The 13226-nt window shown below is 46.4% G+C and overlaps 3 protein-coding genes across 3 annotated transcripts; 2 read left to right on the top strand and 1 right to left on the bottom strand.

Moving 5' to 3' along the window:
- The first annotated feature begins 362 nt into the window (after nt 1–362).
- Nucleotides 363–1297, top strand: LOC132384485 (heat shock protein beta-11-like). Its single transcript, XM_059955636.1, has one exon. The coding sequence runs from the start codon at nt 515–517 to the stop codon at nt 1160–1162; it is 648 nt and encodes a 215-aa protein (XP_059811619.1). The 5' UTR covers nt 363–514; the 3' UTR covers nt 1163–1297.
- Nucleotides 1298–6546: 5249 nt separating this feature from the next.
- Nucleotides 6547–7873, bottom strand: LOC132384486 (heat shock protein 30-like). The gene has a single exon (XM_059955637.1). The coding sequence runs from the start codon at nt 7517–7519 to the stop codon at nt 6869–6871; it is 651 nt and encodes a 216-aa protein (XP_059811620.1). The 5' UTR covers nt 7520–7873; the 3' UTR covers nt 6547–6868.
- Nucleotides 7874–9188: 1315 nt separating this feature from the next.
- Nucleotides 9189–10289, top strand: LOC132384487 (heat shock protein beta-11-like). Its single transcript, XM_059955638.1, has one exon. It carries the CDS (start codon nt 9529–9531, stop codon nt 10174–10176), a length of 648 nt encoding a protein of 215 aa, XP_059811621.1. The 5' UTR covers nt 9189–9528; the 3' UTR covers nt 10177–10289.
- Nucleotides 10290–13226: the final 2937 nt, after the last annotated feature.

Consider the following 13226-nt stretch of genomic DNA (forward strand, 5'->3'; position numbering starts at 1 on the left):
TATGGGAGCAGTGTATTCAGCATGGCAAAGCAACGCAGGGAATTCAAGGAGCAATCCAACTATAGCCATTCCTACAGAACAGCTCATTGCTGTCAGCAGCTTACTGAATTCTAGTAATTCAAAAGTAAGATTTGCCTATACTATTCACGATAATATTTGAACAGTTTGCCTTCCAGTAAATTACCAGGAATTAAAATATTCCAATGTGAAAACAATTTGTTCGCTATCAGCTAATCGTGACATCAATGAATCAAAATACTCCAAACATTCGTCAAGCTTGCCTGATGTGTCATTAAAGCAGCTCATTGGTATTTCAAGTAACGCTGAGCTCCCACGGTTATTTTCAGCTCCGGCGTCCTGACCCCAACAATGCTGAGCCGAGTCTAGAATGGTCCGCTGCTCTATCCCTGCAATATAAAAGGCGTGTGTTCAGAGAGCCTCGGCAGATCAGAAACCGAGATCCGCCACTTCACGCCAGCCGCCTTTGAGAGAAACGACTGAAGAAGCCGAGACGATGCTCAGCTGTCGGACTTGCCAGACATCCCGCCTGTTCCAGCAGCCGGTGCACACACTGTGGCCCGTTCCGCTCACTGTCATTGAGCCGCTCGAAAGCAACGTGTGGAAACAGGTGGAGGAAATGCGAAAGGGCATGAATTTCATGGAGAGAATTTTGGAGGAGTTGGCCAAAGATTTCTGGGGGGAAAGACCGCGAATTCGAGCCGGAGCCGATGGAGGTCAGAGCGGAACAGTGGACAAGAGCGGAGATGGCTTCTCTGTGTCCCTGGATGTACCGCGATTCTCCCCGGAAGAGCTGAAGGTGAAAGTCCTTGGAAGAAAAGTGCTGGTGACGGGAAAATACGAGAAGAAGAGCGACGATGGGAGCGGCTCTTACAGCTGCAGACTTGAGGAGTTCAGGAGGGAATTCCAGCTGCCAGAAGGGGTCGATACCCAGGCTGTGAAGTGTTGCTTGACCGAGGACGGTCGGTTAAAGATAAAAGCCCCGCGCCTGGCTTTCCCCTCTCTGGATGAGCGAATCGTCCCGATCAACATCGAAACCGATACAACATCCAGTCCCCGACAGAATCCCAGGGAGAAAGCACAGACAAAGGAGAGTGGAGCAGCGGAGGGGAACAGCGAAACAAAAATGGACAGTTCAGTCTAAAGTTTTAGACTGAAGTTTTCAATAAATCCATTCAAAAGCGTATTTTAACAGTAATGTCATGTCAATTCTTGTTTCCTTGTCAGAAATTGATCGCTGTGTCAATATTTATATTCACGTCGAGTATTTTGTATAAATGTATTTAAAAATAAACATCTTAACGGGGAAATCCTTGCTGCGTGTTATTAACTTTGAAAATACACATTCGGGTTGTAGACACTTTCACTCCGTGTTAAGGTACTGTAAATTTCGGTTGCTAACCCTGCGCAAACTTCGAGAGTCATTCTCTCATTAACTACATCTTTGTCCCTATTCATTCATTCCACTATAATTTCCGTTTCGCTGTCACCAGTCTCGGGTGAGCCCTTTACTCCGTTTGCTTCCACATCTCCGTATACAGTATATGTCATACAGAGGGGGGGATGCGCATTGAAAGCGGACCCTAATGCAAGACAGAGACACTGAAGTACTAGGAACTGGACTGGACTAGACTAGACTAGAGTTAGGGATGGGACAGGACACAGATTAGGAGCTGGGACAGGAATACAGACTTGGGCTAGGACTTTGGCTCGGAAAGCGGGACCAGTCAAGGAACTGGGAACTAGGAGCCTGGGCTTGGACTCCGTGCCAGAGACTGGACAAGGACCCAGAACCTGTGTCTTGAGTCGGGCTGGGACCCCGGAACTAGGCGAGGCCATGACGCGGATACAGGACTGGACATGGCTTGGGTACTTCAAGGCTTGGCTGCAGGACTAGGCGGGGCTTGGGTTCTTCGACTCTTGGCTGCAGGACGAGACATGCAATTCCTGCACAGGACGAGGCACATAGATAGGACTAGAACCTGAAGCCCTGACTCGATGTTGGGACACCTGAACACGGGGCTTTGGTCCTGAGAGAGACAGGAACACGGGGCCTTGGTCCTGAGAGAAACTGGAACACAGAGCCGGGACCCCTCCTTAGGAACAGGACTTGGGGCCGGGGCTCTAAACAGAGTCAGGACCACTCCTAGGGAACAGGACTAGGGCCGGGACTCGTACACATAACACAGAGAGTCGGTTCTCAACACAAGATAGTGGGAAACGGCCGGACCTACCTAGCAAAGGTGTGGACATGGAGACGGTTTCCAAAACAAGGTAGAGGCAAACGACCAGACCTGCCTAGACAAATCGTGGACACAGACACAGTTCCAAACAACAATAGGCAGTTCCTTATCTAAACACACCAAGGCTCCGGTCTTGCTCCAACGGTAGAACAGGCAAGGCTTCAGGAGGAAGGTGAAGGGAAGGGAACAGTCCAGCAAAAGAAGCTTCTTCTTCTTTTTCGATTTTCAGCAGTTTAGACGCAGCAAGCTGTATTACTGCCCACCGCAGGATGTTTAATTAGTTACAGAGTTTCAAGAAACTCAAATTCTTGAATATACACTAGTCGCACGTAGAAACAGAATGATAAACTTTTCATTCAGATGGTCTCTTGGTGGACAAAGATTTAACAGAAAAACAAAATACATTTAAGTCAGACAGCCTCTTGACCAATATTCTTCTTTCAATTTTATATCAATTACAACTCAGCAAAACATGCTGAACTGTCTCTGGACTACCACAGTCACATAATCCAGTAGGATATCTTCCTATTATCTTTAAGTAATAGTTTAGCCCACAATCCCCAACCTACATCTTGTTAATTTCACAATATCTCTACGATTTAAAGAGTAACAGTCTGAGACCTTTTTAACTAGTGGGTGACTAGAAAAGAAATGCCTTCCCTTTAATTCATTTTTCCAATCCTCCAGCCATTGCTTCTCTATACTTTTTTAAAAAAATCTTACTTCTCAATTTTGCTCTTTCTGAGGGTATTCTAATTCCTACTTGCCCGCTCTGTAAGGAAGACTTTGCAATGCAATCCACAATTTAATTTCCCTCCATCCCAGCATGCCCAGGTGTCCATGTAAATCTAACTTCACAACCCATCTTCCCTACACTAACCAAAACTAAGAGAATCTCAATAACGATGTCAGGACGAGCTTTTGATTTATTCCCTTTTATAGCCTCTAAGGCAGCAGCAGAATCCGAACAGACGACAACCCTGCATAGTCGAGAGTCTTCTATCCACTATAAGGACCGGAGGATTGCTAATAATTCTGTTGCAAAGGCAGAAACACCATCTGAAACCCGGTGACCAATCTCAGCTCCAAGTTGAGACACGTACATCCCAAATCCTGCCTTACTGCTCTCTGGGTCCACTGAGCCATCAGTAAAAATCTTCATAGAAGATCCCCATTTATTATTTAAATATTCATTTACGATCGACACTGTTGAAATTGCTCTGCTTCCTTGAAGCTGAAAAAGGAGGAATAGGTCTACTTCTGGTTCTGGCAAAAGCCAAAAAGGAACAGGTGGCAAGCAAATTTGGTCAGCTATGTCTTCCTCAATCAGTTTCAATTTCACAGCTCAGATATTAACCTAATCTAAAAATGGATATCTTTTAATTTTACTTTGGCGCTTCGACATCTCCTGCAAAAGTCATTTTGACAGACAGCTGTGTTATGGTCCGGTCCGGAGCCCACATTCCCGGTCTTGATCCAGTCTGCGGACTCCGGACTCTGGGTCTTGTAGCCGTCCCTCCTTTCACCTTTGAGCCCAGTTAGTCACGCCCATGGATCATGGTGGCTTGTCGGGGCTCAAGGAGGCGCACCTGATGCCCATCGGCTGGTGGTGTATATAGGGGGCTCTGGGATTGAGTGGAGTTGTTGGTGGGCGTTGTCCTGGTTTGGAGTACTCCTTGTTAAAGATGAGTTCTTTGAGTAAGTCTGGCAGTCACCCTGGACCTAGTTGCCTGGTGGGGGACTCTGCCCCTACCCATCTCTTGTTGCTGATGGGTTGTGCCCTGCTACCTACCCAGGTGTCCTGTGACCTGCCCAGGCCCCCGTGTTCCTGCCTGGGAGGTCTGGGCCCTGCCCAGGAGTTATGTGGCCTGCCCAGTGAACTCTGGGATCCTGCCCTGCCTGAACTCTAAGACTCTCCTGGAACCCCAGAATCACCTTGAAAGTCACGTCCCTCACACACACCACAGTCACCACATCTTGTCTATCATTTAGTTGTTCCCGTCCTGCCCCTAGTACTTCAGTGCCTGCGTCCTGCAATTGGGGCCAGCCTCCAGTTCCCTTATGATAAGCTGTGATTGAAACTATTTAGCTTTCCCCAATGCTGCAGGCCCAACTTAACTCATCTTAAATGTAGAGGCGCTTCTCCCATCTCCACATAATGCAGGGACTGATGTTGTTCTGAAAGTTTCACGGCAGAGTCTAAGTGCTTTGGACTGCAGTGTCTAATTTTCCAAGTACTGCCGTAGCATCAGATCTATAAGCAATACAACTATCAATTACTGATCTAATCATCGCTAGATGTATTAAGTACATAGATTCCCGCCCTGCTCCCCAGTCACATCCAGCAATACTTCTCATAACATCTAAAACTTTCTCACACTTTCCAATAGTTTTATTTATATGAACCCTCCAAGTAAGACTTTGCTCAAACCGAACACCTAAAAACTTGACTCTTTCTAATGGAGAATCAGATAGACACAATTCACAATCAGGAATCTTTCTTAATCCAAAATCATAAATTTGGGCTTAGAAGCAGAAATCCTGAAACCCCAAATGTTTGCCCAGTTTTCAACTGACCTGAAAGCCTTTTGTACCTGTTTTAATATATACTTGATGTTTCTTCCTCTTTTCCAGATTGTACCATCGTCTGCAAACAATGAGTTGCCCAATCCTGTCCCTACCTGCTCAAAGATATCTTTTATCATGACATTAAAAAGAACTGGACTAATGACGCTAAGTGTCATTATCTATTTTAACGGATTTGGAGCTTGTTCCGCCTATTCTTACTTGAATTGTCCTTAAGAAAATCTTTGATCCAATTAAACGTTCTACCTCTACTTCCCGCATCATGAAGATTAATTAATAAAGCATCCTTCAGTAAATGAAGCTGAACCCAGGAGCTATTTATGTAGCCAGCCCAAAATGAGAATCAGGTGCCTCAATTAGAACACCCAACAGAACAAGGGGAAACGGGAAAACCTGGAATAAGAAACCATTGCCTGGACCGTGAACCGGAATGCGGATTTCACGGACCGGAGCATGACAGGATATGGAATGTCTCCATATATTCCACGGACTTCAGTGACATAGAGAGGGGGATGATGAATCACTTCCGTATATTGCAGTATTAATCATCATTATTCCTCGCAGAATTGGAGTATTGGGACCCAGCATTGATAATTCCATGCCACGTCGGTCAGTGACCCAGGGCACAACTTTTCGGAAGGTAGTCTTCCTCTGCCACTGCAATCACTTTCCTTTTGGGGCACCGGTTTGGGAGATACGGTCTGTGTAAGGTGGACGAGTAATAGCGGAGTATTTTGTAGATAGGATCCACACAAGTCAAAGTGAGCCATGGGCGAAGGGATGATACAGTCGGGATTTCCCACTCACGATGCCCGTTTAGAGCTGGGTAGTGTGGGGATGCAATGAAGCCGGGAAGGGTTCAACATTCAATCGTACCCGTGATCAGTTTTTTTCTAAGTGGTTGAAAAGTTTTGTGGGTCGGAAGCTGCGTTACTTGCTGCAGGATCAGTTTGACTCTGAGCAGCCACGCTTCTCCAATCTGCCAAAGTTTGAGCTCTACCGTTGATTGCTCTCTATGTCCCGGGGTATTTAAGGCTGATGCTACCAAAGTGGTGGTAATGCACGTCAGAGATTGCCACCGACTGACACTTGTGTGGCGAGAATGTAACTGTGTTATCCTGTACCTGAATGGTGTCATTGAGTTTTTTGCACACAGAGCTTTGACATTTTGTGCAAACACCTGTTTAGAATCGAGCGGTATCGTGGTCCTGCAGTATCGCCCGGGAAATTCCAATACTTCTGTCCTGTAGTTAGGAAAATTGAATTTCAAAAAGAATCTTAATTTGTTCAAGGACTTTCGCCCACCTGTACAATGCTTTCCCATTATGATAAATAACTTTAATAATTGGAGCCGTATTGGATGAAATCTGGCGGGGTTTGTTAAGGCAGGTCGCCCGCTCCAAACTACTGAAACTCAGGAGCATGGTGCAACACTGCAGAGAGCTGTAATGAGGGAGGGTGTAACTGACCGTGAACTGCCGTGAAATTCTGTCGCTCTGCTTGCTCCCCATTTCTACCTCTTGACTCAGTATTTCTTTCGTCCACTCCAAGCTCTGATCCCAGTCTCTCAAACTGTTACGCACTTGCCCCTCTCATTCCCAACTGAGACTCCATCATGAAATAACAATTCGCGTCTTAGATAGATCCGAAAAATACATTTACTAAATCACAGACACACAGCCGTAATCAGGTTTCAAATATATATTTATGTTTCGAATATTAAGAATGGAAATTTTACAAACTGACATAACAGTTTATATTTTTCAGTAGAGATTAACGCAACAGCCACGATACGGACCATTTGTCAAAGAAATGTACTTTACGCACATCAGTTCAAAATTCACCGATAAAACTTATATTCAGAATAAAGTTTATCTGTAACAGAAAATAGTATTCAAAAGTACAGAGAAAAACGTGAGATTTGCATTGCTAATATTGTAGAAGGTCCCATGAAGTTCAGTTGTACAGTCGGCATTCTCTCAGTGAACTGCGAGAAATGCGGAGCACCGGAACATGAAGCTTCAGTCTTGTTTTCCCTCTGGCCTGATTTCGCCAACCACCCCACTGTCCGGTTCCAGTGCCCCTTCTCCGGGATATAACCGGGGACTGGATGTTGTATCGAGTTCGATGTTGATGGGGATATTTCGCTCATCCATAGCCGGCAACACCAGCCGCGGAGCTTGGACCTTTAAGCGACCGTCCCGGGTCAAAGAGCATTCCAGAGCCTGAGCATCGACGTCTTCTGGCAACTGGAATTCCCTCCTGAACTCCTCAAGTCTGTAGCTGTAAGAGCCGCTCCCATCGTCGCTCTTCTTCTCGTATTTTCCCGTCACCAGCACTTTTCTTCCAAGGACTTTCACCTTCAGCTCTTCCGGGGAGAATCGCGGTACATCCAGGGACACAGAGAAGCCATCTCCGCTCTTGTCCACTGACCTGCCCTGATCTCCCTCTTGATCAGCTCCCGGCATCTGAATTATTGCGCTTTCGTTCCAGGACTGTTTGGCAACCCCCTCGACAGCTCTGTCGATGAAGTTCATGCCTTTTCGCATTTGCTCGACCCGTTTCCACGCGGTAAGTTCGAATGGGTCAACGCGAGTGAATAGACTAGGCCACGGTGTGTTCCCAGGCTGCTGGCACAGGCAGGAAGGGTGCGAAGGCCGGCGGTTGCGCATGGTTTCTGCCTCTTCTGTCACCTCTCTGCAAGGCAACTGGCGTGAAGTGGCCGACCTCAGTTTCTGATCTGCCGCAACCCTCGAGACACACGCCTTTTATATTGCAGGGTAGAGTTGCGGAAGGAGCCGGACAGGGCTGGAACCTGTGATGTCACTGTTATCCAGTGGCGTCATACCACAGCCTCGTCACAAACAAGAGTTATTCGGCACAGCGCCGCCTTCCAGAAATTTCGGGAACACGTTCAGCACGTCACTGTCCTCAGGCGGAGAAATGATTGACAGCCCGCGTACGGATAAACAGCACTTCCCAGTCAATCCCAGGCTCATTACATTATTTATCCAGCTCAGCCATGGGCGCTGCATCACTTGTCTCCAGTTCGGTCTTCTTCCTTAAAGCAGCCAAAATTATCAAAGATCCCAGCAACCCTTTACATTCGCTCTTCTTCCTCGCGTCATCGGTGGGAAGATACAAAAAATCCTGAAAACATCAATCGCCAGGCTCAAAGTTAACAACTATCCCGCTGTGATAAGGGCATTCAACAGGCCCCTCCACCGACAGACGGACACGTCTCCTCACTGGCCACCTCGTTCAGTGCTGACACTGTACTTTGCCTGCAATTGTCACGTATTTATTCTGTTATTGTTTTTCTCCTCAGACAATTTCAGTGCGTTAATATCGATCTGTCTGGGTGGCATGCAAGGTCATGTTTTTCACATTTCCTCGGTACAGGAGAAAATAACAACAGCAGTATTATTAACAATAATATGGTTATAATCGTCGTCGTCATCATCGTCATATGAACGATACAGTGATTTCCTAAATTAAAGAAAGCCCGCCAACTCTTTTGTTGCTTCCGGAATGGAGATGGCCGTATCTGGCCATGGCAGTCTTTAAATTAACAGCTGGTGAGGCGTGGAGTTTGCTCGGTGCAGGATGGATGTGGGAAGGGACTGAAGAAAAGGGGACAAAATGGTGTCAGGATGGGAGGTTGAAATGCCCAGTGCGGGAATGGAGAACAATGAGGGTCTTTGCTCCAGAGAGGATTTTTATCAGGAGGTTATGCGGTAGGGGTGGGTGAGGCTGTCAGTGGCCTGATGCTCCAGTGGAGAATTAGGGATTACAGGAGATGTCCGAGACCGGACATCTGGCATCAGCAAACTACAATTCATTCCGACAGGCTACGACAGTACTGGCCTTGTGTGCGCGACTGATGGTGAGTGTGAGATTAGTGCAGGAGAGAGGACATGGAGAGGAGCTGAGTCTGGAATAGGTGAGCGGGGTCTGAATTTGAATAGATGGATGTCTCGATGGCAGTTGGTGAGAGGACGTTGAGGAGATAATGAAGACAGTGCAGGAGAAGGAGCTGAGGTCACTAGAGTGTACAATTTCAGTATGGCCAGGAATGTTTGGAGGGGAGTTAGAGGGGGCTCATATGAGTCACGAGGCAGGAGGATAAGTGGCGGCAATTGGCGGTGTCAGAGGTCTCGGCTGGTGGCAACCGGAAGAATGTGATAAGCTTTAATTCGCATGCCACCTGTAAAGATCAATTGATCAGATGTAAGGTAACGGCAGTAGTGCGGGACAGGAAACGCGAGAACAGAATGCAGATTGAAGAGTGACAGTTGCGGAGAAAGTTCAGTGCAAGCAGACGAGAAGGTCGGTGCAGTCTTTTCAGTGAAACCCTCAGTTTCGCAGAAATCCCGCGGCGGTCCGGAGAGCTGTCAATCATCTGCCCCGCCCCCTAGGTACAGGATGAAATGTCTGGAATCGTCCCGAGAGCAGGGCTGAGCTGAGTCACTCTCGTTTGTGGCCAGGCTGCGCAGTGACGACACTCGGTATTATTGTCATCTCCGCAACCCAAACACTTCTGGCTCATTCTGGCAGCTTCCTCCCCTCCGTCCCTGCAATATAAAAGGCGTGTGTTCAGAGAGCCTCGGCAGATCAGAAACCGAGATCCGCCACTTCACGCCAGCCGCCTTTGAGAGAAACGACTGAAGAAGCCGAGACGATGCTCAGCTGTCGGACTTGCCAGACATCCCGCCTGTTCCAGCAGCCGGTGCACACACTGTGGCCCGTTCCGCTCACTGTCATTGAGCCGCTCGAAAGCAACGTGTGGAAACAGGTGGAGGAAATGCGAAAGGGCATGAATTTCATGGAGAGAATTTTGGAGGAGTTGGCCAAAGATTTCTGGGGGGAAAGACCGCGAATTCGAGCCGGAGCCGATGGAGGTCAGAGCGGAACAGTGGACAAGAGCGGAGATGGCTTCTCTGTGTCCCTGGATGTACCGCGATTCTCCCCGGAAGAGCTGAAGGTGAAAGTCCTTGGAAGAAAAGTGCTGGTGACGGGAAAATACGAGAAGAAGAGCGACGATGGGAGCGGCTCTTACAGCTGCAGACTTGAGGAGTTCAGGAGGGAATTCCAGCTGCCAGAAGGGGTCGATACCCAGGCTGTGAAGTGTTGCTTGACCGAGGACGGTCGGTTAAAGATAAAAGCCCCGCGCCTGGCTTTCCCCTCTCTGGATGAGCGAATCGTCCCGATCAACATCGAAACCGATACAACATCCAGTCCCCGACAGAATCCCAGGGAGAAAGCACAGACAAAGGAGAGTGGAGCAGCGGAGGGGAACAGCGAAACAAAAATGGACAGTTCAGTCTAAAGTTTTAGACTGAAGTTTTCAATAAATCCATTCAAAAGCGTATTTTAACAGTAATGTCATGTCAATTCTTGTTTCCTTGTCAGAAATTGATCGCTGTGTCAATATTTATATTCACGTCGAGTATTTTGTATAAATGTATTTAAAAATAAACATCTTAACGAGGAAATCCTTGCTGTGTTATTAACTTTTACAATGCACAATCGGGTTGTAGACACTTTTACTCCGTGTAAACGGAAATGTTGGTTGCTGAACCCTGTACAAATTTCGAGAGACGCCCTCTAATTCACTGCATATTAGTCCCCATTCATTCATTCCACTATAATTTCCGTTTCACAGTCACCAGTCTCGGGTGAGCTCCTTTACTCCGTTTCCTTCTGGATCTCCATATATATAGGATGTATGTTAGTCAGCATGATTTCCTCAACGGAAAATCTTGCCTGATAAATGTGTTGGAATTCTTTGAAGAAATAAAAAGCAGGACAGACAAAGGAAAATCTGTTAATGTAGTTACTTGGAATTTCAGTGGAACTTTGACAAGGTACCTCACATGAGACTGCTTTACATGTTAGGGACCCATGGTATTACAGGAAAGATTCTGGCCTGGTTAAAGAAGTGGCTGATTGGTTGGAGGCAAAAAAATGGGAAGAAAAGGAGCCCTTCCTGGCTGGCTCCCTGTGTTCTACAGAGCCCTGTATTGAGACCGATAATTTTTCTGTTTCATGCCAATGATTTGGATGATGCAACTGATTTCTTGCAACGTCTGCGGACAATACGAACATGCAGGTAGTTTTGAGGAAGTAGAGAGGCTACAGAAGGAGGTAGACAGATGAGAATATGCAATGAAATGGCAGCTGTCATACACTGTGGTAGAAGAAATGAAAGAGATGAATATTTTCTAAATGGAGAGAAAATACAAAAATCTGAGGCACAAAGGGACTTGGGAGTCCTTGTGCAGGATTCCCCAAAGGTTAACTTGCAGGTTGAGTTTGTGGTGAGGAAGGCAAATGTGATGTTAGCAGTAATTTCAAGAGGACTAGAATGTAAAAGCGAGGATGTAATGCTGAGGCCTCACTTGGAGTATTGTGAGCAGGTTTGGGTGCATTGGAAAGGATATGCTAAAACTGAAAAGAGTTCAGAGCAGCTTCACGAAAATGATTTCAGGATTGAATGGTTCATGATATGAAGGGCGTTTGATGGGTCTGAGCCTATATTCACTAGAATTCAGAAAAATGATGGGATGACCTCATTGAAACCTATTGAATGGTGAAAGGTGAATAGAGTGGATGTGGAGAGGATGTTTCCTGTGGTGGGAGAGTCAAAGGCCAGAGGACAAGGCCTCAGAATAGAGGGTCATCCTTTTAGAACTGAGATTAGGAGGAATATCTTTAGCTAGGGAGTGGTGAATCTGTGGAATTGTTTGCCACAGGCAGCTGTGCAGGTCAAACATTTATGTACATTTAAGGCAGTGGATGATAGATTCTTGATTGGTCAGGGCATGAAGGGATGCAGGGAGAAAGCAAGAGATTGGGGTTGAAAGGAAAATTGGATCAGCCATTATTAAATGGTGGAGCAGACTCGATGGGTCAAATGGCCTAATTCTGCTGCTATATCTTATGGTCTCCTGCTGACAGATTGGTGAGAATAAACGTGACACTGTGTACATTTCCTAGAAGAACATAGCTTCCCTTTACACAGTAAAGGAGAGCCACAGACAGACAGGACAGGAATAACAGAAGGATGTACAGTTGGCCCTCTGTATGCATGTGTTCCACATCCATGGATTCAACCACCTGCCGATCAAAAATATTCAAAAAAAAAGAAATTCCAGGAAATTACAAAAAGCAAAACTTGAATTTGCCATGCGCCGTGCACTACCCTGAATCTACATGAATGAAGTAATGTGTAGGCATACCCTGCTGTAGCCTCCCACCATTTCACAGATCCTCAGTCTCTCTCCAGCACTCGTTGTTTGAGCATTGTTCACCTCGCATCTCCTTAGTTCACTACTTATGAGAGGAAGGAATTTAAGGCTAGAAAGGGATGGCTGGCTAGCTATGTAAAGTGCTACAGCTTCAAGAACTTAAAGATCATGGGAGAATTGGCATCGGCTGATCAAGTTGGCTAACCCTTGACTTTGTTAAATGAGAGAAAGGAATTCAGCCCCAGTAGCCAATCAGTCCTGAATCCTAGGCTGCTCATATTTGAGCAAGGAACGGAGTCAGTTGCTGGATCGCAAATTTCTTCCTGTGTGGAGTAGTCAATGTACGATAACACCTTCGTCACCTAGATAGGAAAGCTCCAACATTAAAAAAAAAGTTTGTCATGGTCTGGGTTCTGTCTGGCATATGGTTACCATGGTCTGGGTCAGGTCCCGCATGGAGCACCAGAAAATTTAGTAAGTTTAGAATTTTGAAATGTGTGTGTGCATGCATGAATGGTAGTGTGAAAGTCCCTTGTCCTGGACTTCTGAAATTCTCCAGTAGCATGCATGCTTGTACCAGAAAGCATTAAGCGTTTGAGAAGTATATTGTATGGGTGGAAGGGACTAAGTGAGTGTGTGCAGACGTTGTTAGAGAAAGGAAAATGTCAGGAGCCTGTGATTGTTCACTAGAGATGGGAAATGCAAAAGCAGTCAAACGAATCCTGTAAAATGCAGGGCAAGTGAGCAAAAGTTAAAGGAGAAGACACAGAAAGAACTGACAAAGGATAATGCAGTCTATCTCAGAGTTTGAAAGGAAACAACTGGCACCAGAGTCTGATGATGAACCAGATGCTGTACCCCTGCCTTCCCAAGGCACGGTTTCAACAAGGCCCATACCTCTTGAATCTCAGTGTCAGCCGATGCCCTGCCACAGACGTATGCTCCCAATTGCACTACAGGAGATGGGAGACAGGGTGGATGAGTGAAATATTGATTTAAATATACCTTGAACTGATCTAGTAGGAGCTCTTAAGAAAATGTTTCCCTCGCACTGCAGATTGGCATAGAATGCAGTGTTGGACAGGAGACTGATGTTAACGAATATGTAGAACGCATGTGTAAATGTTTT

Source organism: Hypanus sabinus, chromosome X1, assembly GCF_030144855.1.
Source record: "Hypanus sabinus isolate sHypSab1 chromosome X1, sHypSab1.hap1, whole genome shotgun sequence".
NCBI lineage: Eukaryota > Metazoa > Chordata > Chondrichthyes > Myliobatiformes > Dasyatidae > Hypanus > Hypanus sabinus.

What these genes read in the sequence shown, in the direction of transcription:
- LOC132384485 (XM_059955636.1), top strand. Translation starts at nt 515, where the DNA reads ATGCTCAGCTGTCGGACTTGCCAGACATCCCGCCTGTTCCAGCAGCCG.
- LOC132384486 (XM_059955637.1), bottom strand. Translation starts at nt 7,519, where the DNA reads ATGCGCAACCGCCGGCCTTCGCACCCTTCCTGCCTGTGCCAGCAGCCT.
- LOC132384487 (XM_059955638.1), top strand. Translation starts at nt 9,529, where the DNA reads ATGCTCAGCTGTCGGACTTGCCAGACATCCCGCCTGTTCCAGCAGCCG.